At 51.7% G+C, this 27654-nt stretch overlaps 1 protein-coding gene across 4 annotated transcripts in view; it reads left to right on the forward strand.

Annotated features, from left to right (window-relative positions):
- Positions 1-27654, forward strand: part of HRH2 (histamine receptor H2) — a 52824-nt gene that overhangs the window by 10432 nt on the left and 14738 nt on the right. Inside the window, exons 2-4 of one of the 4 annotated variants that reach the window (XR_001445668.3) lie at positions 14389-15987; positions 16096-16341; positions 22859-22994. Coding sequence is in view for 2 of the 4 variants with exons in the window: in NM_001198697.3 (NP_001185626.1) it covers positions 14912-15991 (1080 nt within the window). In the remaining 2 variants the exon portion in view is untranslated. 4 annotated transcript variants of the gene reach the window in all.

The following is a 27654-nucleotide window of genomic DNA, read 5'->3' on the forward strand; positions in this document are numbered from 1 at the left end:
GCTAGGAGGAAGGGCCCGGGGTGGTCAGTGAGGAGGACGCCAGCCATTCTGCCGGCTGTCCAGGAAGAACCGCGTGCTCCCAGAAGCAGAGCGAGGGTGAGGGGCACTCAAAGACTCCTAGGGAAGGGCAGCAAGGTCAGGGCAGAGTTGTCCAAATCCAGAAAGAGGGTGGGAGAAGCAGGGGAGAGGGGAGCTCCCCAGCATGGAAGGAATGTTGAGGGCAGGACTCACTCAGTGCAGAATCAGGAAGCAAAGTGCAACAATGTCCACAAAGAGCCGATCGCACAGTTCCCCAGGAGGTCCCTGCTTTGGTTTTTGTTTCGTTTTGTAAGGTAGGGTCTCCTCCAGCTCAGGCTGGAGTGCAGTGGCACAATCAAAACTCGATGCAGCCTCCACCTCGCGGGCTCAGGCCATCCTCCCGCCTCGGCCTTCCAAAGTGCTGGATTACAGGCATGAGCCACAGCGCCTGGCCCGTGCTTTGTTGAATGCATTTGTTTTTGAGATTCCAAAGAGACACAGCAGTAGAGAGGAGAGAATTATGAACCCTGCATCCCCCTTTCCCAGTCTCACTATTTTCAGCATTTTGCCAGTTGTCTTTCATCCCTGCCACCACATAATGTTCATGTGAATATTTTAAAGAAAATCCAAGGCATCATGGCACTGTGCTTGTGAGAATTTCTTTCTTTTTTTTTTTTTTTTTCAGACAGAGTCTCGCTCTGTCGCCCAGGCTGGAGTGCAGTGGTGCAATCATCTCAGCTCACTGCACAGTCTGCCTGCCGGGTTCAGGTGATTCTCTTGCCTCAGCCTCCTGAGTAGCTGGGATTACAGGCACCCACCACCACGCCCGGCTAATTCTTGTAGTTTTAGTAGAGATGGGGTTTCACTGTGTTGGCCAGGCTGGTCTCAAACTCCTGACCTCAAGTGATCCACACACCTTGGCCTCCCAGAGTGCTGGGATTATAGGCGTGGGCCACCGTGCCCAGCTTCAGTGTTTGGGTTTATTTCTAACTGGCGAGCGCACGGCACCTCCCCATTGCTGCAGCTAGCAGAACGACAGAACGAACACAATTCCTTAACATAACCCAATGCCTGATTCGCGTTCAAGTTTCCCTGATTGCCTCAAGATGCCTTTGTACCATGATTCTGTTCACATCAGGATCCAAGCAATGTCCCTTTTAATGCTTTCAAAAAGCACTAGAGCTCCACTAGAGGAATCCTGCGCTTACCGTTCATGGACTGAGCAGAACCAGGGAGACCTGATACTTCTGTAACTTGATGCCGCTTTTCCAAGGAGCCCAGATTCACTAACCACAGGAGCAGCTCCCTCGGGGTGACAAACTCTGATGCTTCCAAGGCCAGGCAGGTGGTGTCACTGCTCTGCTCCACGTCACTCCCTGTGGGCTTGTGTCTGACCAAACAGGCTCCTAGCACCAGGCTCCAATCCAAAGGGGACAGGTGGGAATGAGGGCCAGGGCTGTTTCAAGAGTAATTGGAGCCAGGCCTGTAGTCCCAGCTACTCGGGAGGCCAAAGCAAAAGGATCTCTTGAGCCCAGCGGTCCAAGACCAGCCTGGGCAACATAGTGAGACCCTGCCTCAAACAAAATTATTATTTTTTTTAAAAGTAACTGGAAACCTAGACTTCTTACATGAAATCTCCTGATTGTTAAAGGTTGCCTCTCAAAAAAAATTGATAAACATTGTTTGAACCCCACAGCACTCCTCAGTAGACTGAATTCAGCCTGTGGCCATTGATTCCATCTTTGCTGTCCAAAAATTTGAAAACGAGGGGAGACACATGTTGTTTGAAGGAAATGACCTCCCCATCTTTGGAGGTAATCAAGGAGAGGCAACCTGGCCATCCATCAGAAATGCTGGACAGGGACTCTTCCACTCACAGTGACCACTAGGCTATTTCCTGTCCTCGGTCCTACTAATAGATCATTCAGAAATCCCACAACTTCCCCTTGGACCAGCAGTGTGCCTGAGAGCACTGCCACAGCCAGGCTGCAAATGCAACCACCTGCCTGGGGCAGAACCCTCAAGGCCCTTGAGCCCACCAGAGACCCGTGGAGAGTCTACATGATTAAGCCTAATCCCCACCCTCACTCTTGTCCAAAGACTGGCCACAGGAGGATGACAACAATCTCTTCCAGGCAGACAGCTGCCTGGGCTGGTTCTTGATTTGCTTTGCCAGGCCATGTCCAGATTTGGGCCTGTAGCAATGCTTACCAAGCCTCATCTGAATGCAGTGGTGGGCAAACAGACATGGGGCCTGCCCTGTGGCACTTACACTCACCTGGTAGGGGCCAGCAGAGAAAGGAAGAATGGCACACATGGGGTTAAGGACAAGGTATGCTAAGTGTATACAATGATGCCAAGACTGTATAACCAGATGTCTAATGTCCGCTGAGAGTGCTGCGTGGGGATGGGGCCGTGCTTTGGGGAACTGGAGGACAGTTCTGTGCACAGAAGCCTCTGAGTGAGGAAAAGAGAAGTTGGGGATCCATATTAGAAAGTTCCCAGGAGCCAGATGGATTGCCCAAGGCTTTGTGGGGCACTGCATGGGCTTGGTGTTCCTCAGCAGAGCGGAGGTTGCGTAAGATAATCAACGGGTATAAATGTTCCTGGCAAGGGTTATCTGTGTGCTGCTGCTATCTTTAAGGTGACCCAGCTGGTTGCAGGACTTCTGCCTGTAAGACAAAGCTGTACCTTGGCAGAAGGGCAAAACCTGCAAGGAGGGGGGTTGGGGGAGAGAATAGAGAGGGAGGGAGAGACGTTTCGTCAGCGGCAGCGCTGGTATCCAGCTCATGTGGCCACAGCTGCTACCGATGGTGGAGGTGATGGTGATGATGGTGGTGACAGCAAGCCTGGAAAAAGGAACGTGGACTTCTTCTCTGAACCTCAAAGCTTTTCAGAGACGCACAAAAAAGTTTGCAAACACACACACATACACCCAAAGTGCCAGGTATAAAATACAAAAAGAAAACGATAAAATTGCCAGTATTAAATGTCCAGTTGAACATCTGCAAATGTAACACTATGCCAGCTGGTCAAAGTCAGCTGCCTAAGTCAAATAGCCATATACAAATTATATTTTCTTTGCAAAGTGCATACATTGCAATGTATTTGTTATGCAGTGAGGTATGACCTCCCAAAGAAAGAGGGTGTAGAGCTCTGTAAATGTCCTTAAATGGCTGTGGCTCATTGGCAAACACTTTGTAAGATAGGAAGCCCCCCATCGATGGAGGTGTGCAAGGACAGCCAGGATGACTGCCTCTCTTGGGTGCTACACAAGAGGTTCCTGAACACGAGGAGCCCTGTGTTTTATTTCCACCCAGAGCTCTATTTCACTATGGAGGGTTCATGATTCCTTGTCTTCTCCCCTCCACATACACACATACAGTTGCTGGAAGAGACCTTTGAAATATTCTAAGCCCATCTCCACATTTTTCTGCTGAGGAAACTGAGGATATGAAACTTGTTTGAGGTAACATAGCAAGTCAGAGTCACACCAGAGACACAAACTCAGGATCCGTATTCCCAGCCCAACATTCTTCCCACCCTAGCTGCTGCCCCTGAGCAGTTTTGCCCCTGGGTGGCAGGGATGTGGGCTTCCCTGAAAACATTGGCGATCCACATCTTACCTCCCCAAGAACCAAGGCAGACTATTCAGCTATCCCATCTCACCCCTGCCCTGAGAACTCCCTCCCCAGGCCTTTGCCACACTCGCCAGCCCCCTGCGGATGGAGGACTTTGGCCAAGTCACAAAACATCATAAACCTTAATTTTCTTATCTATAAAATAGAGATGGATAGTGGTACCCACATAATAGGGTTGTTGAAGAGCTTAAATGGGATAATGTATTTAAAATATTTCAAACATTACTTGATACTTTCAAAGTGCCCAATAAATGGGATATTGCATTGTTATGATGGTTATTTTCAAATGCATTTAGCCAATTGAGTATTAGTGGATTCCCCATTAAGTGCCTGTTAGGGAGCAAGGCGGAGTGGATCCTGGATCCTGGATCCTGACCCTCGCCAAGCTCTCATTCCGGTAGGGAGAGACAAATAGTGAACCAATAGAGAAACACACGAAATGCTAGGAGGGCCACATGGGGGGGATGTTGAAGAGGGTGAATTGAGCTGCCTTGGAGGGGTCCAGGAGGCCCCTCTGCAGAGCTGATGTGTGTACCAAGACAGGAATGTCCAGGTCATCAGCAGGTCACAGACCAAGCTCTGGGGAGGAGCAGGTGTGTAGTATCTGAGGAATAAGAGCAAGGTTAGGGGAGCCAGTGTGCACCCACTGAGGCCTCAGGTGGTAAAAGAGGAGATGGAGCAGGTTGCCGGGGATGCCGATCACAAGGGGCCTTCTGAGCCGGCGGTAAGAGTGCGGAACAGGACAGAACTGGCGAGGCAGAAGCAGGCAGGTGCTCGTGATTCAAGCGCCAGCAGCAGGGAGGCTGGTGAGGACCTGTCTCAAAACTTCAGGCAAGAGAGGGCGATGGCTCGAACTAGGACTAGGACGGGGCCAGCTGCAAAGGAGAGTAGGGGTGTGTGTGTGTGTGTGTCTGTGCATGAGCGCATTTCACAGGCAGAAACCACAGGGTTTGCTGATGGGTTGGAAGTCAGAGGTGAAGGAGAGATGGGAATCAAGAAGAATGCCAGCCAGGCACGGTGGCTCACGCCTGTAATCCCAGCACTTTGGGAGGCCGAGGCGGGTGGATCATGAGGTCAGGAGATGGAGACCATCCTGGCTAACATGGTGAAACCCCGTCTCTACTAAAAATACAAAAAATTAGCCGGGCGTGGTGGCGGGCGCTTGTAGTCCCAGCTACTTGGGAGGCTGAGGTAGGAGAATGGCGTGAGCCCGGGAGACGGAGCTTGCAGTGAGCCGAGATCGCGCCACTGCACTCCAGCCTGGGCGACAGAGCGAGACTCCGCCTCAAAAAAAAAAAAAAAAAAAAAAGAAGAATGCCTAAGTGTATAACCTGAGCAACCAGGTGTTTGGAGGCTGGGGAGACGCAGGTTAGAAAGAAGAATCAGGGGTCCTTTTCCAGCCCCTCACCTCATGATTTATATGCACTTTGTGCCCACAATATGCAGAATAGACAAGTCTACAGAGACAGAAAGCAGGTCGGCGGCTGCCACGGGCTAGGGAAAGGGAGGAAGCGGGAGCAACTGATAACGGGAGCAAGGCCTGCTTCTGGGGTGATGAAAATGTTTTGGAATCAGAGAGAGGTGGTGGTTGCACAACATGGTGAAGGTACTGAATGCTCCCCAACACTGCACAATTTAACATGGTACATTGTATGTTATCTGCATTTCACCTCGGTTGTTTTTTGTTTGTTTTTTTGTTTATTTGTTTGATGGAGTCTCACTGTGTCGCCCAGGCTGGAGTGCAGTGGCCCGTGATCTCTGCTCACTGCAACCTCTGCCCTCTTGGGTTTAAGCCATTCTCTTGCCTCCGCCTCCCGAGTAGCTCGGATTACAGATGCCCGCCACCATGCCTGGCTAATTTTTGTATTTAGTAGAGACAGAGTTTTGCCATGTTGGCCAGGCTGGTCTCGAACTCCTGACCTCAGGTGATCCACCTGCCTCAGCCTCCTAAAGTGCTAGGATTACAGACGTGAGCCACCACCCCCGGCCACCTCAGTTTTCTTTTTTTAATGTGAAAGAGAAATAAAGACTTTCCCAAACAAAAACTAAGGAATTTTGTCATTGGATGCAGCTTCAGGTTCCCATATCTGCTGTTGGCAGAGGCCGAGCAAATGGTGTGAGTCTGTCACTGATAAGGAAACATCACACAAGAACTGGTCACACAAATCAGTGGCCAGGCTGGTTTCATGCCTTCTGCGGGAGGGTGGGCCGGGGGATATGGATGTTCAAAGCCCTGCCTGCGTCTTTACTGTGGCTATGTGGGCCCAGACAAGTGAGCTTTCCAAACCTCAGTTTTACCATCTATCAGATGGGAACATGAAAACCTCTGCTATCCAGATACTATTATTATCATCTGTCAGGTGCCCGGCACGTGGTAGGTGCTCGGGAAATGGAAGTGGCCAGGGTCTTTGCGTCAAGTCCAGGTCCCCCTCTCCCTCACTATGATGCCTAGGGGATGACACTCATCATCATCAAGTGTCTGCTCTGACCCTGCCATCTAGCGCTGAGCTGGAGGACACACGTCTCGGGGGTAGTGAGACTCTTCCCCGTCTGTGCCAACACCACCAGTTACAGAACCCGCCCCCAATTCCCAATTCCAGACAACATTCAGATCCATTCACTTTTCAGCCTGTGCAGAGGAGCCCCGCTGCGGGCTGCAGAGCTTGGGACAAGACGTGCTTGAGGACAGAAGCGAGAACAAGCTCTGCCTTTGCACCCCTCCTGACTCAGAAGAAATAAAGGGGCAGGACCAGAGCTCCTGGGAGGCTCCAGACTTTCTTTCCAACGAACAGCCTCAACCAGGAGTCTTTTCCTGCCTGTAGACTCTGACCAAATGTCCTGCCAGGAAGGAGTTAGACACCTGCAACCACAAAGATGAAAGACGTGTGGATGTTACCACAAGGGAGGAAGTGTCTTGTGCTGTTGATACAACTGCAATCACACCATCTCTTTTAAAAGCCCAAGCCCTTTCTCTACCGACAAAGCCAGATATGTGGAGGCCGAGAACAGGGACTCTGGAGGCTGACAGACCTGGGTTCAAGTCCTGATTTTGCCACTTACTGTTTTTGAAACTTTGGACAATTTCCTTAATTTTGCTGAGCCTCAGTGTCTGTGTTTGTAAATGGGAAAAAGAAAAATCTCTTTCCTCACATTGTTGTGGTGAAGATTAAATGAGATAAAGCCAGCCCTGTCATGAAGTAAGCATTCCTTATATGCCAATTTGTAGTAGTATTTTCATAGGTTGTTAACTGGCTGAGATCTAGAGATATGGGGTCCCATATCTGCTGCCAGTTCCCTGGGAGATCTTAGGGCTGAGGATTGAACCTTCAGTGACTCCTTATTACCTTCAGAACTAAGTCCAAACTCCCAAGCACTCCATCCCCAGCTACACTTTCCTCTTGAGAACTAGCTGGAGAGGTTGGTGGGGGCCAATCACACAGGGCATAACAGGCGTTGCTATTTTTACCCTAACAACAAGAGGGGAATTAGAAAGCTGCGGCATGCTCAAAGACCAGGACAGTTGGACTGCAAAACCTGTGCAATGATTGAGAGGAGAGGATGAGCCCTGAGGGCTATGAGCTTGGAAGTAGAGGACTTTTTATAAAGGGGCGTCTGGACTGAGTGGACCAAGCATCAACCCTCGCCCAATCCTAGCCTGGAGCCCATCTCAACTGTATGGCCCTGTCCCACTCCTAAGCATGAGCTAGTCCTCCAGCTTCCATTCCTTTGCATGTTGTTCCCTCTGCTCAGCATACCCTTCTCCTTCCATTCTCCACCAGTCAAACTATATGTCTATTAGGTTTTGAGTAGGTGATACATATACAAGGTGAAAAGATTGAAAAGGTCCCAAGAGATACATGGTGGAAAAGAAGCCTTTCTCCCATTTGTTCGCAGCTCCCATTTCCTCCCTGGAGGCAGCCATCCCTGCCATCCCTACCCTTTCACTGCTGCCCGCCTGAGCCAGTCCTTGACCGACATTAACGTGTAGATGCGTGGGTATGCACACATGTGTTCCCCTTGTGCATATCACACTCAGCATCGGCACACTTTTGGAGGCCCTCCCATCAGCCCAGCTAAGTCTTTTGTACAGCTTCACCGCGTTCTGTCATGTGTACGCTTACACTTTCCAGACTTTGCCAACACAAGCAGTGCTTTGGGAATCACAGGACAGATTCCTAGAAGTGCAACTGCCAGGTCAGTAGTCTGACTGATTTTAACATTAATGGGGTTTCCAGACCCAAGAAAATGCTTCCTTCCACAAATGCATGTGTGTGTGCTGGAGTACACACTCTGGCCCACACACATCCGCGCCCGCACTTGCGCACACACGGAGCTGTTGCCTGCTACTGCCCTCAGAGCCAAAGCTCCAGTGTCCCAGTTCCCATGCCTGTGTGGCTTCCACCCACCGCTCTTATTAGCCATTTCTTGCTGTATCTGAACTTCTAGAGGATTGGGACCACCACACCTGTTCACATGTATCCCCAGCCCCTGCCCCAGAGCTGGCCTTGGGTTCCTGGGCAAAGGCAAGAAGGAGCCCGAACTCCTAGCACATAATGGGTCATCAACACTTTTTTTCCAGGTTTTTTTTTTTTAATTCATATAAATTTATGGAGTACAAGTGCAATTACGTAACATACGTAGATTGCATACTGGTCAAGTCAAAACTTATCATCTCCATCACCCAAGTAATGTATATTGTACTTATTAAGTAATTTCTTATCACCCACCTCCTCACCATTCAGAGGCTCCATTGTGTAGCATTCTATGTGCTAAGTCCACGTGTACACATTTTTTACCATCTTCTGAGTGAGAACATGCAATATTTGACTGCAGTTGCACTGGAGGATATTATTTTAACTAAAACAAGGCAGACACAGAAAGTCAAATATTGCAAAAGACAGGATTTCATTCTTTTTTATAGCTGAATGGCATTCCATTTTGTGTGTGTGCGTGTCTGTATACCACTGCTTCTGTTTCTTTTTTCCGTCTTTTCTTTTCTTTTTTTCTTTCTTTGTTTTTTGTTTTGTTTTGTTTTGTTTTCGGTTCTCACTCAGTTGCCCAGGCTGGAGTGCAGTGGCATGATCTCGGCTCACTGCAGCCTTGAACTCCTGGGCTCAAGTCATCTTCCCGCCTGGGCCTCCCGAGTAGCCTGCACTACAGGCGTGCACCACCATGCCCAGCTAATTTTTAAACTTTTTGTAGATACAGGGTCTCCCTACGTTACCCAGGCTGGTCTCAAATTCCTGGCCAATCCTCCCACCTCCCCACCTCAGCCTCCTAAAATGCTGGAACTACAGGTGTGAATCACTACGCCCTGTTGCCTTTTCTTTATGCAGTCATTCACTGATGGACATGTAGGTTGATTCCATATCTTAGCTACTGTGGATAGTGCTCGAAAAACATGAGCTCAGATATCTTTTTGGTATATTGACCAGCATTTCTTAAATGAAGCTGTCCTGCCATGTTAAGTGGAAAGAAAGGGCTCGCTGGGAAGGCCAGGGATCATTTCAGCTCTGACCGTCTGGACCGAAGCCAGGTTGGTCAGCAGCTCATATGGGGGCAGCCACTCTAGGCTTGGAGAGGCTTGTCTTCCTTGCAACACTAAAATAACTCTCTACTTCCTTGCAACCCCAAAATAACCCCTCCCAGCCCGTTTTGGGCGGCTCCTTGGGGACTGATGCTGGAGCCACTTTCCAATACCCTCAACAGGCACCTGGAACATTTGAAGTGGTCGATTACAGGGGAAAAGTTCTGAGAATGAATAGCTCATGAGAATGAGGAACTGGGCGGTGCCGGGCAGCCACCTGCTCCGGCCCACCCCCAGCTGCCACACCGCCGAATCCTGATACACAGCAGGAGGTCAGGGACCGTGTGCCCCTTTTCCCACCTTCCAATCACATCACCCTCTGCTCGAACTTCCCCTCCACCTGCCGGAGGCGTCTCAGGGCTCTTGGGATACAACCCACCATCTTTCTCCTCCAAACGTTCACAGTGGCTGTTCTCTCTGGAATCTGCTTATCCCATGTTCACTCAGTTACCTCGTTCCCATCTGTACCGATCTCAACTCGAATATCGCTTCCCTGGGGAAGCCTTCCATACCGACACCGTGATACATTCTGGCGGTGCTATTTCCCTTTAGATAACCCTTAGCACAGCTGCCATCAATAAGCAGCTCCACCGTAGGTCCCGGATTGTGTCTCCTCCCACCCCTGTGCTGGGCGCTCCAGATGTGTCTGCTGTGCTCACTGCTGTAGCCCAGTCCTCAGCACAGCGTGTTCACCTGGAAGCCACTTGGTATGTGTCATGCTCATGAATGCTGTTTGCTGGCCATGCAGCTTCAGCCAATGACAAAAATGTTATTGGGAAGAACCTACCACGTACCGGGCACTAAGGGTTTTCCATCCCTTTACTGTCTTCATTTCACAGCCATCAAGTGAAGGAGAAGGTAGTAGCATCACCATTTTACAAATGAGAAAACTGAGGCTCAGAGAGTTGGAAGTCACGTGCCCAAGGTCACAAAGCTATTTCAGCAACAGCGCTGGAATTGGAACCCAGATCTGTCCAATGTCCAAGTCCTTGCTTTCAGCGCAGGGGCTCCCCTTCACTCCTCATGGTGTCCGTTCTGTAGAGTAAGGATCAAACCACCTGTTTCACAGGGTTGCCGTGATGCTCGCCCAGCAGGGGCATCAGGCACAGTGGTCGCTGCGTGGATGCCATTTTCTTTTCCCGTTGTACATTATTGCCTGGAAAATCAGATTTATCTTTCAGGCTGAGTGAGAAGGCCAATCAGGCCTTAACTGATTCCCCCAAATTGCTGGCCGCTTGGGTGCAATTGCCGCTTGGGTGCAATTGCCAGGGCTGTGTCTGGGGTTTAAGTACTTAAACCACAAAAGGGGTTTCACTTCCCACTGAAAAGGGAAAAGAAAGTATTGGACTTGATTTGGTAAATTTGGAGGGGGAGCACATCCCAGTCTCCAGCTTGGTTGCTTTTCTAGATGGCCTCGCCCCTCTGGTTTTCAAACTGAGTGCACACCAGCGGCATTTCTTCTGGGGTTTCATGGGTTGTGGGTAGTGAGAGGGAGGCTGTGGCATCAGGCAGACCTGGGGCAGTCTGCCAAGTTCTACCTCTTTCTGTGGAGAGCTTCACCCTCCAAGCCCTGGTCCTCTTCACCACCAGGTGGAAGGATAGAAGAGAAGAGTGGTATTTTGTGTCTCACCACAACTCAATTCCTGGGAAGACACATTCTCATGGTGAATCACCAAGGACTCCACTAAGAAGAGAGTGCTCCCAGGGCCTTGAAAACTCAACACTCTGCCCAATGGGATTAAAAAAACACCCCCTTTCTGTCCACCTCAGAAAGCACAAGCCTCTGCCTGAGGTGAGTACAAGGGAGGTAGAAGTGAGAGAGGATGGAGAAGTTACCTCTGGAAGACTTCATGGAGGAGGTGACAGAGGAGGCCAGGGCTTGACAAAAGGGTAAGAGCTCTCTAGGTAAGGAAAGGCCTTCCAGGCAGTGAAAACAGCATGTGCAAAGGCACAGAATCAGAATGGGCCTGGCACTTTTCAGAATTAAATACCGCAGAGCCAGATCAACGCTACAAGGCAGCAGGTGCTGTACAATCTAACTCGGTACAAAGTGCAGAGAGGTTACTCCTGCTTTTAGGCATCTAGGAGGACTCAAGGAGACAGGTACCTGAGCTGGGCCTTGAAAGGAGAGTGGTTAAAGTAAATACAAGGAAGAGTGAAGCACCAGACATAGGGGACGCAAACGCAGAGACAGGAGGGAGAAGGCATGCTGCATCTGGGGACATTCTCGGTTGCCCGAGAGTCTGTGAAATTAACAGGCAGATGCTGGAGTGCTGGGTGAGACCCTGTTGGAAAGACAGGTTGAAGTCTGATTGAAGAATGGGCATTAAATACAGGCCAAAGGAGTTTGAGCTGAATTCGAATCCAGGCTCTGCCACTCTCTAGGGGCATGACATCACCTGGCCTCTTTGAGCCTCAGTCTCCTCAACCGTTAAACAGAGGCAATGATTTTCCTCACTCGTGGGGTTGTGAGGATTCAGTAATATTTTATTTACTATGTGTGGTGTCGCTTTGCCCAGGACGATCCTGCAGGACAGTTGTGCCGTGATTCGTTGAAACTTCTTCCCCCTGCAGATGGCAGCTCAGATTGTTTTCCATTCTTGCCATTGCACATCTGCCAGTGGACATCCTTGTGCACATATCCTCATGACAGCAGTTGCACTGCCGTGGGCTGGGCTCCCTGAAGGATGGCTTAGATCTAAGCAACCTAGAGGGCCATCCATTATATATTGGAAATTTTAAAAGAAGTGAAGGAGAAGCAGTTGCTCAGTAGCGTGTATGCTGTGTATGGACAGTGCCCGGGGTGTGTCCATGTGCATGCAGAGGCATGAGAAATGCAGGAGGCCCCCACATACCAAATGGTCAGCAGCAGTCACTTCCTGGTGCAGGGGCGCAGGTGTGTGGTGGCCCTGATTTTTGGCCCTTTCTGTACACCTCAGGGGTACTTGGCTTACTGGAATAAGCCTGTCATCACTTGAGAAGTTTGAAAGGACAGTTTGAGAGACTATTTTTTGTTAGCTATGATGGTGACAACGATGGTGACAAGGATGACATGATTCTTCCTCACAGGCAAAGAGAAGCCATTGAAGGTTGCTCCATAAGGGGATGACGTGGCCCTCTAAGGCAATCCTTCTGCCCACATGGGACAGGAGAGGATGGGAGGGAGACAGAGCGCCGTACAAAATCACCTGCCCTCGAAAAAGGTGACCAGAATTTACGGGAGCTGGGCTTTAAATAGGAATACAGCAGAAGTGGTTCTTCTTTGAAAACTCCATGAAGAAAGGACTCACAGCTGTTTTGGTCATCATTGTCCTCCCAGCACCTGGAGAAGCATCTGACACATTCTGGGTTTTCAGAGAAATGTGTGTTGAAAAGGACTGAGGAAGAGAAGGAGGGGTGGGAGGGGAGAGAAGGAAAGAATTTTCTAATTATAGGAGAGGCTGGTTCACTCAGATTTGAAGACCTCTCATCCAAACATAACTCAAATGTCAGCCTGATGCCAAAATACCTATACCCGGCTGTTGGGGTAAGTCAGAAAAAATTTTGATGAGAAATAGGGATTCTCAAAAAAAATACCCTGATTGCTACCCCCTCCAAAGTTAATTAAGTGTGGCGGTGAGACCCATGCTGTTTGGGCTATTTATATAATGAAAAGATCTGCTAAAAATAATACCCGGAGGTTCAGCTGCCAGGACTGGTGGCTGAGCCAGGGAGGGTGGCAGAAGGTGATCGGGAACCCTGATCCCTGCACGAACACAATCGTTATGATTAAATGATGCTTCTCGTATTCAGGTTGCAAACCGCTCCAGGCAAGAGCCTGGGAGAGGCTTAATTTATGTTTTATGGAGATTAGCTTGCTTCTGAGAGGAGGTTCCACCGTCAACTCGATTTCTGCACACTCTCAGAGCTCAGGAGATTGCCTGCTCTCTGAAAAACCAGGAGAAGCTGGTAGGGAAGGACCGGGGCGTGGAGCAGGGCCTCCGCTTGTTTCTGGCCAGCTGGAATCATATACAGCCACCACTGGGAGGGCGCCTTGGAGATTATCTGGTGACCAGGGGCTCTTATTTAACCAAGAGGCATTGCACATGCAGTTACTTTATTGAAGTAGTGTTTGCACTACTTCAATAGTGCAAAGGGAGGAAGGGAGGAAGGAGAAACCACCCAAATGCCCGTGAGAGGGTGATATGGGGAAGATAGGATAAACCTATTCATGGTGAGCCTCCCCACAGACTCTTATGCAACCATTAGAAGGATTGAGTGAGTTCTGTCCCTGCTGACCTGGATGTGGGATCACGTGTTCTGCCAAGTAAGACCAGTAAGATTTAGAGATGTGTTCAGAGCAGGGGTGGCGTGGATGACAGGTGACGAACTGCAGACTAAATCTGGCCCTCTGCCTGGCTTTGTACAGCCCGTGGCTAAGAATGGTTTTTACATTTTTAAATTTTGGAAAAAGATCAAAAAGAGATTTTTGTGACACGTGAAAATGATATGAAATTTAAATTTCAGTGTTCATTACTGAAGTTTTGTTGGAGTGCAGCCACGCTCTTCTGTCTGCACGTCATCTGCATAGCTGCATTCTCACTGCAAAGGCAGAGCCGAGCCGTCACAGGCTGCTAGGCAGAACGTGTTTATTACCTGACCCTTTTCTGAAAAAGTTTGCCGGCCACCACCTTAGAGTATGAAGACATTTTGCCCAACAGCAGCACCAGATACTGTTCTCAGCACTTCAGAGGAGTAGATTCGTTACATTTGTTTATTCATTCATTCATTTTATCCTTTATTCATCAGACGCTTAATGTCTGTCTGTGGGGCCAGGCACCAGGAGCAAACAGATGCAGGCCCTCTTCTAGTGGAGCTGAAAGTCTGTGTCTAGATCCTTCTTTTCTCAGTGCAAGCACTTCCAGCTTTTCCAACTCTTCTCACAAGTCTCAGTATCTAACCCCTTGCATCCTGCCTCCCTTCTGCCTCCCCATTATGTATCCTGATTGCCCGAGTCCCTCCCAAAGAGAGGTATCCAGACTGGCCCCATACTTCCTGGGGTCTTGCCAAGAGGTTGAGATCTAGTAGAAGGATACATCTTGAATCGGGTCATGCTTTCTATCTGGTTTCAAGGTGCTTAACATCCAACCTTTGCCTTTTTAGCTCCTGCCCTCCACTGACTGCAGAGAGGGAGATCCTCAATACTTGACTCCATCACGCAGATGGGAGCAGGCACCAGCTATGGAGAGGGATACAGCTGTGTCTCCACATGACCCATCCTGTATGACACCAAAGCCACCGCCAGACAGTGCCTCGGATTCTATGCAAAACCCGGGGAGTGGAGACCTACCCCAGTCCCGGGAGGAAGCTAGCTCTTCAGGGGATCATCTGAGGACTGGAGTTTGATACATGAACCTGGCTTCAAGGCTTTGCTTTTCTCTATTCTTCATTCATATTCATTCTCAACACCTTAGAAGGTGTTGCTTAATTTATTTCTAGAAAAGCAGCCCAGAGTCAGTCATTGAAGCCTTCCCCACCCCCTGGCCAAAAAAAAAAAAAAAAAAATTGGACACATTTTGGCTCTGTTGGGAGCCTGGAATTCAGTGGTTGGCATAATTGTCACATTGGGAGCGGAGAAGCAGCAGCCAGGGGCCCTGGTCAGGGGACCGAGCCATAGGGTCCCAGCATGGCACCCAATGGCACAGCCTCTTCCTTTTGCCTGGACTCTACCGCCTGCAAGATCACCATCACCGTGGTCCTTGCGGTCCTCATCCTCATCACCATTGCTGGCAATGTGGTCGTCTGTCTGGCCGTGGGCTTGAACCGCCGGCTCCGCAACCTGACCAATTGCTTCATCGTGTCCTTGGCTGTCACTGACCTGCTCCTCGGCCTCCTGGTGCTGCCCTTCTCTGCCATCTACCAGCTGTCCTGCAAGTGGAGCTTTGGCAAGGTCTTCTGCAACATCTACACCAGCCTGGATGTGATGCTTTGCACAGCCTCCATTCTCAACCTCTTCATGATCAGCCTCGACCGGTACTGCGCTGTCATGGACCCACTGCGGTACCCTGTGCTGGTCACCCCAGTTCGGGTCGCCATCTCTCTGGTCTTAATTTGGGTCATCTCCATTACCCTGTCCTTCCTGTCTATCCACCTGGGGTGGAACAGCAGGAACGAGACCAGCAAGGGCAATCATACCACCTCTAAGTGCAAAGTCCAGGTCAATGAAGTGTACGGGCTGGTGGATGGGCTGGTCACCTTCTACCTACCACTACTGATCATGTGCATCACCTACTACCGCATCTTCAAGGTCGCCCGGGACCAGGCCAAGAGGATCAATCACATTAGCTCCTGGAAGGCAGCCACCATCAGGGAGCACAAAGCCACAGTGACACTGGCCGCCGTCATGGGGGCCTTCATCATCTGCTGGTTTCCCTACTTCACTGCGTTTGTGTACCGTGGGCTGAGAGGGGATGATGCCATCAATGAGGTGTTAGAAGCCATCGTTCTGTGGCTGGGCTATGCCAACTCAGCCCTGAACCCCATCCTGTATGCTGCGCTCAACAGAGACTTCCGTACCGGGTACCAACAGCTCTTCTGCTGCAGGCTTGCCAACCGCAACTCCCACAAAACTTCTGTGAGGTCCAACGCCTCTCAGCTGTCCAGGACCCAAAGCCGAGAACCCAGGCAACAGGAAGACAAACCCCTGAAGCTCCAGGTGTGGAGTGGGACAGAAGTCACAGCCCCCCAGGGAGCCACAGACAGGTAATAGCCCTAGCCGTTGGTGCACAGGATGGGGGCACCGGGAGGGGAGGCTACTGATGGGAATGATTTAAGGAACTGCTGTTTAGATGGTGCTGGTTTCTGTTCTAGGCACTCTTCACGAGCACTTTGTAAACACCCTCTTGCTTAATCCTCCCAACGGCCCCCAAAGGGAGAACTTATTAGCTCCATTTTAAAAGGAGCATATTAAAATTCTCAGAGGACTTGGCAAGGACCGCACAGCTGGGGCCTGAAGAGTGGCCACCTGACTTTGGAACTCGCGAGCCCTTTTTCCTAGCTACATTGTCCTTACAATTAGGAGTCTTATGTTTGAAGCCTGACTGCCACTAAGGAGTCGTAAGTGTTCAACGAACCCCTCCAGGATAGCACTCAAATAACCATGTCACCAATGCTGCCACTTGATGGGGCTGTTGTGGGGTTAAATGAGAAACTCAGCTCAGTTCAGCATTTATTGAGCACCTACTATGCATCAGCTTTACCGTGGGGGTGTGTAAGTCGGTGGGGAAAGAGGCCAGTGGAGTCAGAAAGGTGGGGCCTTGAAGGTGGCTGAGTTTGGGCATGATACTGTAGATTTTAGGAAAGGTGAAAGAGTTAGAAGCAAGGGTAAGGGTACCTTCAGCAGATCTATGCCTTGGAAAGAGGGCTCTGGGTACCCCTAAGATGTGGACCAGAGGATGAGACTGTAGACGAGGGGCTTGTGGCACTGACTCATAAGAGAGGAAAGAGAAGAAAGCAAAATCAAGGAGGCCATAGATCTTAAAAGCTTGCAGACTCTCGGATGTTCAGAGTGCGGGAGATGCAAGTGAGGACAACAGGATTCCCCTCCTGAGGGCACCAGGCAGAAAAGAGGCGCAGAATCAGAATGAGATTTGGATAAATTCGCTGGTGACAAAGCCAATGCAGGATCTTAAGGGAAACCACACCAAAGACCTGAGTGGCACCGAGGAAGCTCCCTGTAGGGAGAAGCAGCTTACTGGTCTGGGCTTTCACTGCTGAGAGGAGCAAATGAAAGAATGCTCAGAGGATACCTGGCACATAGAAGTTGCTCAATAAATGTTGCTTTCCTTTCTCTTCCCACAGACCATGGCTTTGCCTTCCAGGATGCTGGTCTGTGGAACTGACCCTTTCATTCATCTGTTTGTTCATTTGTTCATTCATTCATTTGCAAACATTCATCCAATTCCCACCACATGCCAGGAATCATGATGAATACTGGGGGTGTAGAAATGAGATTTTTTGGGGTTTATGGTGATGACGTTATGGAAAATCAGTGGCACAGCCCTGGTCTCAGCTCTGCCGGCACTCACCTTGTATCCTGAGCAAGTTCCTCCCCATCTCAGGCCTCGGTTTGCTCATCTCATAGAGAGTTGATCTACCCTCACCGGGCTTCCTACTTGCCGTCCAGAGTTGCCTGAAGCTCACATGAGCGAAAGGACACAAACATGCTCTGCCGTCTCCCAACAGGACATAAGTCAGACTCAAGAAAAGCTTGTGTGGATGCTGCAGACCCACCAACAAGGTTTCCAGGTTCTGGAGTTGTGGGGGCAAAACTGCCTAGTGAGACCCCTGCATATTCCCTCTGGTCCTTGTAGCTACTACCCCCATTCCCAGGGGTGGAGTGTCCCTCCATAGACTTGGATCTGGGGCCCTCTGCTCCCTCACCACTGTCCATCTGAAGCAAGCCTGTTGCTCCTGCATTGAACTGTGGCCTCAGGCCCTGGACCCGGTCCCTCAAATCCACCCTCCAAGTGCACACCTGGAAACTTCCGCTTCCAGTCCTGATGGGCAAAACGCCCACCTACCATATCCTTGCGCAATCTCTTATTCAGGAGGCAGCTGGAGTGCAAAGCCTACTCAGTTTACAAAGCTTAAAAAAGAAAAAAATACAGGGATGTGGTTCAGCTAGAAGGTGGTTGCCACTCCTGGGTTTAGTCTTGTATATCCCTTTGTATTTGCCGTTACCTGTTTGAGCCCTGGGTTAATAAGCCGCCTTTTCAGCTGGGTCCTTAAGGGAACTTCTTCATTCAATAAGCACTTAACAATAGCTGACATTCATTGAGCACCCACTACTGGCCTGTTTTCATGCCTGACATTGTTTCTAGGCATTAATTGTTCCTCGGGAGCATCCTACTCCCACCCCTGCACCCAGTGCTAAGGGCATGAAGTGAGATAGAGCATCTCCCACCCCCTGCCACCCTCGGCCACCTGCAATTGCTCATGGTCTAGTTAAGAAGCTGACTGGTCAGATTCAGAGCCACACATGCCAAGGATTGAAGCCCGGATGGGGCTGGCACGTGGGCCCAGGAGCCCACCCCGGAGAGTAGACCTCTGAGCTTTTAAATGCAAATGAGAAGACCCTTTCATCCAAGGCAGGACTGGACCCTTGAGACTCAGGGCCTCACTTCATCCTCCACACAACCCCGTGAAGCAGGGACTTGCTTAATCTCCACTTTACAGATGGGAAAACTGAGGCTCACAGAAGTCAAGTAAACTGCCCCAAGGGACACAACCCAAAATTGCGATCTGAGCAACAACAGAAATAGCAGCGCCTGCCATAGACTGTCCTCTGGGTGCCCGGCATGCTGCAGGGTATGAGTGTCCATCTCCTGTTCTGATCCTTGCGGGCACCCTGGGTGAGGGGCTGTGAAGAAACAAAGGCCAGCAGAGAGGCAGTGCCTGCCAGGGTCATGCATGCAGCCATGGAGGCAGGGCCAGAGCCGAGTCCAGGGCCCATGCTCCTGGAGAGCACAGCTGTGGTCTGTCCTCCAGTGGTGCAGGGGCAGAGGGCTTTGGCAGAGAAGGGTTGGGGAGCCAGTCAGAGGGCCCCACACCGTGGTTGAGGGCATGGAGGGCGGAGGTAGCCAAGAACAGCCAGAGGTTGATATTCCCACCAAGACTGCCAGGGCGATCAGGGCCTCATGTGTCCCTCGATAAGTTCGGCTCCCAGTTTCCCTGCTGGCTGATAGCATGTCCTTCCAGCTCTCCGTCTGGGGTCAAACCCGCACTGACCCAGAGCCCTTATCACTGCCAAGATTGGGCTGTCTGCCTGAGCCAAGAATTCCAAAGGGAACTGAGCCAGCCTGCCCTGGGTGGGGTGGGGGCACCATCGGCCAAGGGGTGACTCCAGAAGATAGAGTGGCCAAGCTGGTTGGTCCTCCCTTCCCTGTGGCCAACTAGCAGCCCCCCCACAACGTTCCTGCCCGGCCTCTATGAGTGCTCTTTGCAGCACACCCAGGGCAGCTCACCCCACAGTCAGGGGCCCCGGCTGGTCCCACCATTCGAGAACCTGCTGTCTGCCTTGTGGGCAGACACCATCTGCCCCTCATCACCCCTCATCACCTCTCCCCTGTCTGCTCTCAGATACCCCTGCTCCCAGCCTCTCCCTGTCTGCTCCGTCACTCACAGTGAGCTCCCTAAATCATGAATCTCAGTGTAGTGCCCTGCTCAGGACTCTCCTCTGCCTCCCACGGCCGCCTACACATAGGTAGCCGTGTGTCCATTTCCTGTGGCTGCCATAACAAATCCCTACCAGCCTAGTGGCCAAACATAACACACGTTATTCTGTTGCAATTCAGAAGGCCAGATGTCTGAGATCAAGGTGTTAGCAGGGCTGGTTCCTTCTGAAGGCTTCCAGAGAGCCTCCCTTTCCTTACCTTGCCCCACTTGTAGTTAGCCTGCATGCCTTGGCTTAGGGCCCCTCTCATATCACTCCAGCCTTTTGCTTCCAAGGTCACGTCACCTTCTGCTCTGCTGTAGCCAGCTCTCTCCGTCTACCTCCTTGTTAGAAAGACACTTGCAATTGCACTGAGGCCCGCCTGGGTAACCCATGCTACTCTAGAGCCCCAGCTTAAATTTCGTAACGTCATCGAATCTGCAAAGTCCATTTTGCCGCGTAAGGTAACATTCTCAAGGGATTAGGATGTGGACACATTTGGGGGCCATTATTCAGCCTCCCACAAGTCCCAACCCTCTGGCCCACCCTGATTTGGTCCCTGCCCACCGTCTTGCTGCCTTTCCTGCCACCTCCCCAGCCCCATCCACCACCCTCTGCCCCAGCCAGAATAAACCACCCAGAGCCCAGTGAGAAGCATTTACCAAGGACTTGCCATCTGCCAGCACTGTTTGCGGTAGAGCAGTGCGCAAGTCTGAGGCCCTCTTCTCATAGGAATGTGACTCTGCAGCAGGCATTCTCACAGTGTGGCCCCCACCCGCAGGGGACTCCCAGAAACAGAGGAGCTGGCCTGGGCCGCCAGCCTTAATGAGTGGCAGAGCTAGAATTTGAGCCTGAGTCTCTCTGATCCCAAAGCCTAGACTCTAGGGTGAAATGCTCTCTGGATTTGAACTTGGCCCTGTTTTTGACTGTCACCTCAGTGCTAGCCCTACACATACCAGATGGGGAAAATGAGGACCAGGGAGGCAAGTGACCTGTCTGAGGTGTGAAGCAAACTCAGGAAAGGCTGGGAGGAGAACCCTGTGTTTCTGGACCCCTGCCTAGGTCTCTTTGAGCCCTTTCCCCACCCATTCACTTGTTCATGGTAATCTCCCAAGGCGGGAGATAATATTCATTAGCACCTGGGCTATCACGGTCTCCGGGCGTGGCCCTTCCTCATGCCTATACACTCCCTGGGCCTGTGCCTGTGGCTTCACTACTCCTGATGTCTGGAGGGCTGGAGTCACAGCTGGTGCCTCCCCACTCCTTCCAGCTTTTCTTCTGTCCCCCCATCAGCTCAGCATCCCAACTGGCCCCTGACTGGCTCCCTGAATTTGCTTTCCTTCCCTCTGTGAGGTTTTCAGGCATAAGTTGGATTATACTCCACTTCTCCTATTGCTTAGAGTAAAACAGCAAATTCTTATTCCCATCTCCAAGGCCCTGCCCTGCCACGACCTCCTCTCCTGCCCCTCTGGCTCCCCTCAGCCCACATGGTGTCTAACCCCACGCAGGCTCCCCTCAGCCCAGGCCCTCTTCTTCCCCCTCTTGACTTACCCTATTGGTTTAACGTCTGCTCCCCCTAGACCGTAAGCTCCATAGGACAGGCCCCTGTCTGTGTTGTTCACTACTAGACCCTAACACGTGGCACTGTGCCTGGCACAGAACAGGCCCAGGAATATTGCTGGTTGAATAAATGAATGAGTGAATGTCTTGTTCTAGGCCCCCAAGAACCCTGAGAAGTGAACCCACCCCCACTGTAGAGATCAGGAAACCACGTCTCTAAGAGAGAAGTTCCAGAAACCTCATAAGAACTCAGAGATTCCTGGTTCCCGTTTTTAGCTTGGATGGCACGATAAGCCTCCCTGCAAATACTGGCATCGGGGCAGGTTTCCTGGCAGAACCCAGCACCAGCTCTGAATCACAGAACCGTGGGGTGGGAACAGCCTAACCCCTCTCCAGCTCCAGCACAGATGAACCCGGGAAGGTGGTGCGACTTCTGGCCAATAGCATAGACAGCAAGCTTCTGAGTCAGGATTGGAATCCGGAGTTCCCAACAACCTGGGCTGCGTCCACAGCATCGCCACGGCATGTCCTGGTTTGGCCAGAAGTCAGGGGCACAGCTTGAGGAGCAAGACTGACTTTATCTTTTGCTCCAAATCCAATCTCAGAAGATGAGGCTGCAGCCACGTGTCTGATACACACACTTCTCAAGAAGAGCTGTTGCCCAGAAGATAAGTTTCCTTAAGGGCCTGAATGTGTTCACCCCCTTCAAGAGCCCCAGCTTGTTCACTTATACATTCAGCTTTACTGAAATGCTCCCTTTAGCACATGGTTTCAGTGTTCCTGCCCGGCCTCTATGAGTGCCCTTTGCATTACGCCCAGGGCAGCTCACCCCACAGTCAGGGGCCCCGGGCTGGCCCCGCCACTCAGGAACCTTCTGGCTGCCTTGTGAAGCTGGAGCCCTGTCTCACAGCTGCTGGGGGTGCTCTCCTGGGCTGCTGGAGGGTGGGCCTGCCTGGCATGAGTCATGGCCCCACCACTTACTGGTTTGACGACCTCGGGCAAGTCGCTCTCCAGTCTGAGCTGCAGCTTCTTTACTGTAAAATGCTGATAACCATCAGACTTACTTGGAAAAGTCAGAAAAGGCGTAAAGGGCACAGACATTTAGCATAATTCCTGGCATGTGACAGGTATTTCAGCAAATGAGAATTTTCATTCTTCACCATCCATTTCGTTTTCTTGTTCCTGTCTGTCTGCCTGCCTGCCTGCCTTTTTCTTTCTTTCCATTTTATTGTAAGTTTTTTTCAAGCTACATTTGACATATTATAGAAGTCACCTGTTTGAAGTGGACAGTTCAGTGGTTTCTAGTATGTGCATGGAGTTGTGCATCTACAATCACAATCCATTTTAGAACATTTCACCACCCCCAAAAGAAGCCCTGCACCTGTGAGCTGACCCCCACGCTCCCTGCGCTCCGCTCCCTGCACCTTCACACCGAGGTGGCCACGCGTCTGCTTTCGGCCTCTCTGGACCTGCCTGTGTGACATTTCATGGAACGGGTGCTCTTCTGTGCCTGGCTCCCTCACGTAGCGTAACATTGCCACGGTGCTATCTTTATTTTCTGCCTTTTTTTCCTTTGCCTCTTTCTTCCATCCTTTTTGCTGTGATTTTTCCTTCCCCTGTTTCTTCTGTCCTTCCCTTTCTTCCCTCCAAGGGCCCATTTTTCCTTCCCCAAGTGTTTGGGCTTTAGGGCGGCTTGTGGCCTCTGCAGGCCCTGGGTGGAGAGCTCGAGGCTGCACCCTGGGCCACCGGGGCCCCAATCCCTGCCCGCCCAGCTTCTCAGGGCCTGCACTTCTGCACAGCAGCCACGCGGAGCAACGGCGCCAGCACACGGTTAATCCTCTTCCTCTTCTGTCTCTTCAGAGAGTTTGGGGAGTGAGAGCCCCTCCCACTCCTGGAGAGGAAGTCAGGGGAAGGAGAGCAGAGAGGAGGTGGGAAGCCCTTTACAGCCTCAAAAGTCAAGGAGAATAAATCGTGGCCCCCCAGGAGTCACTGAAAGGTAGAGAACCTTCCTACATGGGTCTGGGGATGGTGACTGGAAGCCATCTGGAGACTCTGGCTTCTACCTGTGAACCCCTCCTTCCCCTCCCCTGCCCTGCCTTTGCCCTGATCTACACCTCCTGGCTCCCTCTGAGCGGGTCTGAAGGTGCTACCTTCCCAGGGACCGAGATGGGGCGGGAAGGGGCACCATGCCTTCGGGGCCACTGCTAGTACATTTGTACCCTTAAGAAGGAGCATGGCGGCTGGGCGTGGTGGCTCACGCCTGTAATACTGGCGCTTTGGGAGGCTGAAGCGGTGGACCACCTAAGGTCAGGAGTTTGAGACCAGCCTGGCCAACATGGTGAAACCCCATCTCTACTAAAAATACAAAAATTAGCTGGGAGTGGTGGTGCATGCCTGTAATCCCAGCTGCTCGGGAGGCTGAAGCAGGAGAATCGCTTGAACCTGGGAGGCAGAGGTTGCAGTGCACTCCAGCCTGGGTGACAGAGCCAGACTCCATCTCCAAAAAAAAAAAAAAAGCACAGAAAGGTGAACAAATGAGGAAAAGGCCCTTCCTCCAGGGGACCCGGCCTGGGGTGCACAGCCTGGCAAGCAGAGGAAGGGCTCATGGCAGGCCCTTGCCCCCTTCACCTGATGCCTTTGTGCAGAGAACGGCCTGCACAGCCGTATGGGGGCTGCGTACTTTCCAGACCCTTCAGGAGACAGCCCAGCAAAAGGCAGGGGTCAGAAAGCTTTTCCTGCAAAGGGCCAGATAGCAAATATTTTAGGCTGTGCAGCCCATTTGATCCCTGTTGCAGTGCCGCAGCTCTGCCCTTGTAGGGTGAAAGCAGCCACAGACCGTACATAAATGGATGGAGATGGCTGTGTTCTCATAAAACTGTATTTATGAACACAAAAATTTGAGCTGCATATCATTTTCACAGGGTCACAAAATGTTATTCTATTATTTTTCAACCATTTTGACAAAAACAGGTGGTGGCTCAATTTGCCTGTGGGCTATGGTTTGCCAACCCTGGCGTGGGGGAAGAAATGTGTGCCATTTCCAGCCCCTGGCTGTGTGACCTTGGGCAGGTGGCTTGCCCTCTCTGAGCCTCAGCATGCTCATCTGCAAAATGGGGATAAAAATGCCTCCCTGAGAGAACTAGGATAAGATTTAGCACCGATTTATGCAAAGCGCCTGGCACACAGCAAATGCTTAGTAAGTGGCAGCCTTTATTTATTTATTTATTTTCCCCATGGCCCATTTGCCAAGGAGCAGCTGGAAAGTTCAGGGCAGGCTCTGTGGATGCATGTCTCAGCTGTGCTACTGAATTGTTCCAGGGGGGTCCTGACCCTAAGCCTGGTGCCCCCCATCTGAAAACGGGAGACTTGGATCGGTGTCTGGGGACCATTCCAACACTAACTATATATAAATACTTAACAACGGAGAGCGCATGCCAACCCCCCAACTGTGTTGTGTCAAGAATCTTCTGGCAAGGGTGGTGAGGAACGTGTTTTTCATACTAATGAGTCTCTCAAATTCAGTAAAGCGTGTCCTTGTCACGACTTGAGTTGCCGGTCCGGGAGTCAGGGGCAGGTGAGGGTGCAGGCTGGGCCCAGGGCGGGACTGCTGAGAGAGCCCCAGCCATGGGGACAGGAGACCAGACCAGACTTCCTCATTCCCTGCCACAGATTGGCTGTGTGAGCTTGGAGAGATCGCATCCCCCTCTTGAGTCCCAATTTCCCCATCTGTAAAAGAGAGCTAAGAATTCTGGCAGCTGTCCCTGTCCCTGAAGCAGCAGTGGTGAGTCACAGGGCTCCCTGTTTTGGGGTGTTCATTACACTCGCAGTGGCTGTTTGTGGCAGAGCATTCAGAGAGTGGAAGGGGGTGTGCCTGCATTGCAGGGCGTACACAGCCCTTGAGGCTCTCCTGGGGTAGGAGGACCGTTCCCTCCCCGCCCTGCCTGGAGATAGGAAGTCGAGGTGGTCCCGACTGCCCCAAACTGGCAGGTGGTGCTACACAGCCATCCGTGTGCCTGCTTCTCCTCTCTCTGATCCATGCAGAAAGCTGCAGAAGGTAGCGAGGGCCTCACAGACGGGAGGTCGCAGGTCCATGGAGGACACTCAGTCCCTCCTCATGTGAGGACTGACCACACCCCTTTGTCACCCAGGGACACTGTCAGGGTGGGTGGCAGGGCTGTCCCCAGTGCCCAGAGGATTCAGGGAACTTCTCCTTCTCATGCTGAATCTGGAGACACAGAGTTTTAAAGCTTACTGTGAAAATGGAAGATAAAATGGAAAGTCATAGAGAACCCCATGTCTGTTGCCATCCTTCCTAGTCCCTGAAGTCCCAGCTCGACGCTCCCTTCCCATCTTGGTGTGGGTGCAGACATGGCCTTGGTATCACGGTGGTAAGAGGATGCACACGCTCGCGTTCTGCCCTGCTTTCGTTCCACCTGGTCTTCGTTCCCGAGCAGGCAGCAAGTCTCTCCCTTTTGTGGCTGCTGAGTTTCCTGCTGTCTCCCCCATTCACTCGTCCCTTACGAGACACTCTCACAAACTGGGAAGCCATCTATGACATGGCGGCGGTCTGTTGCCAGAGCTCTGAAGGCCGACCTCCCCAGTTGGCTGGCTGGCTGACATGGGGCAAGTGACTTCCTCTCTCTCAAACTCTGTGTCTTCTTCATCTGAAAAATGGAGCTGATCATTCCAGCGCCTCCCTCCCAGGGCTGGGGAAGGAACAGTTGAGTGAGCGCCCTTGCCCCAGTAGTGGAGCTTGGCACGCACACCTGGACGTGCCCAGGTGTAAGATACTTTGTTTTATTCTGCTCTGGGACCTTCTAGGCCACCACTTCACAGATGATGGAAAAACTTAAATTTTCCGGGTCAGGGAGCTCAGCCACTTCCAGTAGTAAACATGGTGGCTTTGGAAATGGCACGCAGTCCCTGCAGGCTTCTCTCCCCTCCCCACCTGCATCCCCCCAGTGTAAGTCCCCAGAGGCTGTCTGGCCCCAGTGGCATTCTCTGGGCCACTCCAGACCTGTCTTGTCAGCTTCTCTATCCATGGCAGCCACGTGGACATAGTTGGCCGGCTCCTGGGCTCTCCCTGGCACTGTCCAAAGCCAGCTACATCCCCCTGCAGGCCTTTGTCTCTGCTATGGGTCCCCACCCCAGGACACCCTAGCAGGCAGTCCCCAAGTCTCAGCCATGTGCTGAGGCTCACTGTGGGCTCTGGGAGATTTTAACGATCTGCAGCCCCTGTGGAGGAGAGGAAGGAGGAACTGGGGTACAGCTTGAGGCCTCCTAGCTGCTATTTCTGTTCCCCTGCAGGGGCCCCTTCCTCTGAGACAGCCTTGTTCTGAGCTTCTAGATGGGAAATGAAGCACAGCCTCTGTGCTTTCAGACTCCCCCAAACTCGCCTTCTAGTGACTCCCGCTCCCCTGCCATCCAGGTTTTGACCCAACAGGAGAGTGTTGGGAGTAGGAAGCAGGGCCCAGCCTAGCACTGAACTCAGCCCACCACCCCACTCCCCAGGTGGTGCCCCCTTCACCCTGGGTGGTGGGGAACGGCTCACAGGGGCTCTTGCAAACCTAAAGCACATTGACTCTCTCTCCACCGTTTCTGTTTGGGACTTAAGAAATTGTGTCTGCCTTCACCTGCCATTGCTGCCTGAGTGGCAGGGCCAGTGCCGATGACACAGACAAGCCAGGGCCAGGAGCCGTGCCGTCTCCCTGCATTGCAAAGTCCAGCCCAGCCTGCCCCACCTGACAAGCATCTCACGCTGCCCAGCACGTTGACCCTCTCCCAACAATTACCTGGTAATGGTGACTACTAACCATCGCTACCCTGGTAACAGTTGAGGCTGGTGGAGTCAGACTTTAGGGAGCTGGCTGACCTTGGGCATGCTGATTAACCTTTCCAAGCCTCGGTTTCTTCACTTGTCAAAGGGGATGTTACTAGTACCTGTTTCAAAAAGTTGTTACAAGGATTAAAAGAAAGAATAATATAGAGGCTGGAGAACAGTGTCCAGCACACAGTGAGCCCCAGGGGTACACCAGCTCGCGCGGGAGTAGGTGCGAGAAAACCCTTCCCTATTGTTGCATCTGGCTGTTGTCTCTTCTTCACTCTATGATAAACATCTTCATGCAGGGAACACTTTGTTTCTTTCAGATTATTTCCCTAGAAACGGAATTTCTGGAAACAATTACTGGCTAAAGGGGAGGGTATTTGAAGCCTTTTGCCACACTTCGCCTCGCTGTTTTCTAGACAGGCTGTGGGGGCCTCCCTGCTGCCAGCCCCATCAGGTTATTACTTCCTCGAAGCCACATCAGCAAGAGGGCCCTAGAAGTGCTGTGGGGGCGGCAGACTGAGGCAGAGGGCATAGACCGCACGGAGAAGGGGTCACCAGCATTTAAGGATGGGCGAGGGGACAGGGAAGAGGGGAGAGGAATCCTCGAAGGGGCTGAGAAGGAACCGTCTGAGAGGTCCCCAGGTCCAAGGCCTGAGCCATTCAGAGGCTACAGAGCCAGTAAAGGTCTCAAACCAAAGAAACTGGCACGGCGATTCAGGGCCTACATGCAGGACACAGCACTCAACAGGCCCAGGCAATTCCCAGCTCTGCCAGGCACTGCTCAAGGCCCAGGGGCAAACAGTAGGCCTCTCTGAACCTCAGTTTCCCC

The sequence above is a fragment of the Macaca mulatta genome, chromosome 6, assembly GCF_049350105.2.
Source record: "Macaca mulatta isolate MMU2019108-1 chromosome 6, T2T-MMU8v2.0, whole genome shotgun sequence".
Classification (NCBI taxonomy): Eukaryota; Metazoa; Chordata; class Mammalia; order Primates; family Cercopithecidae; genus Macaca; species Macaca mulatta.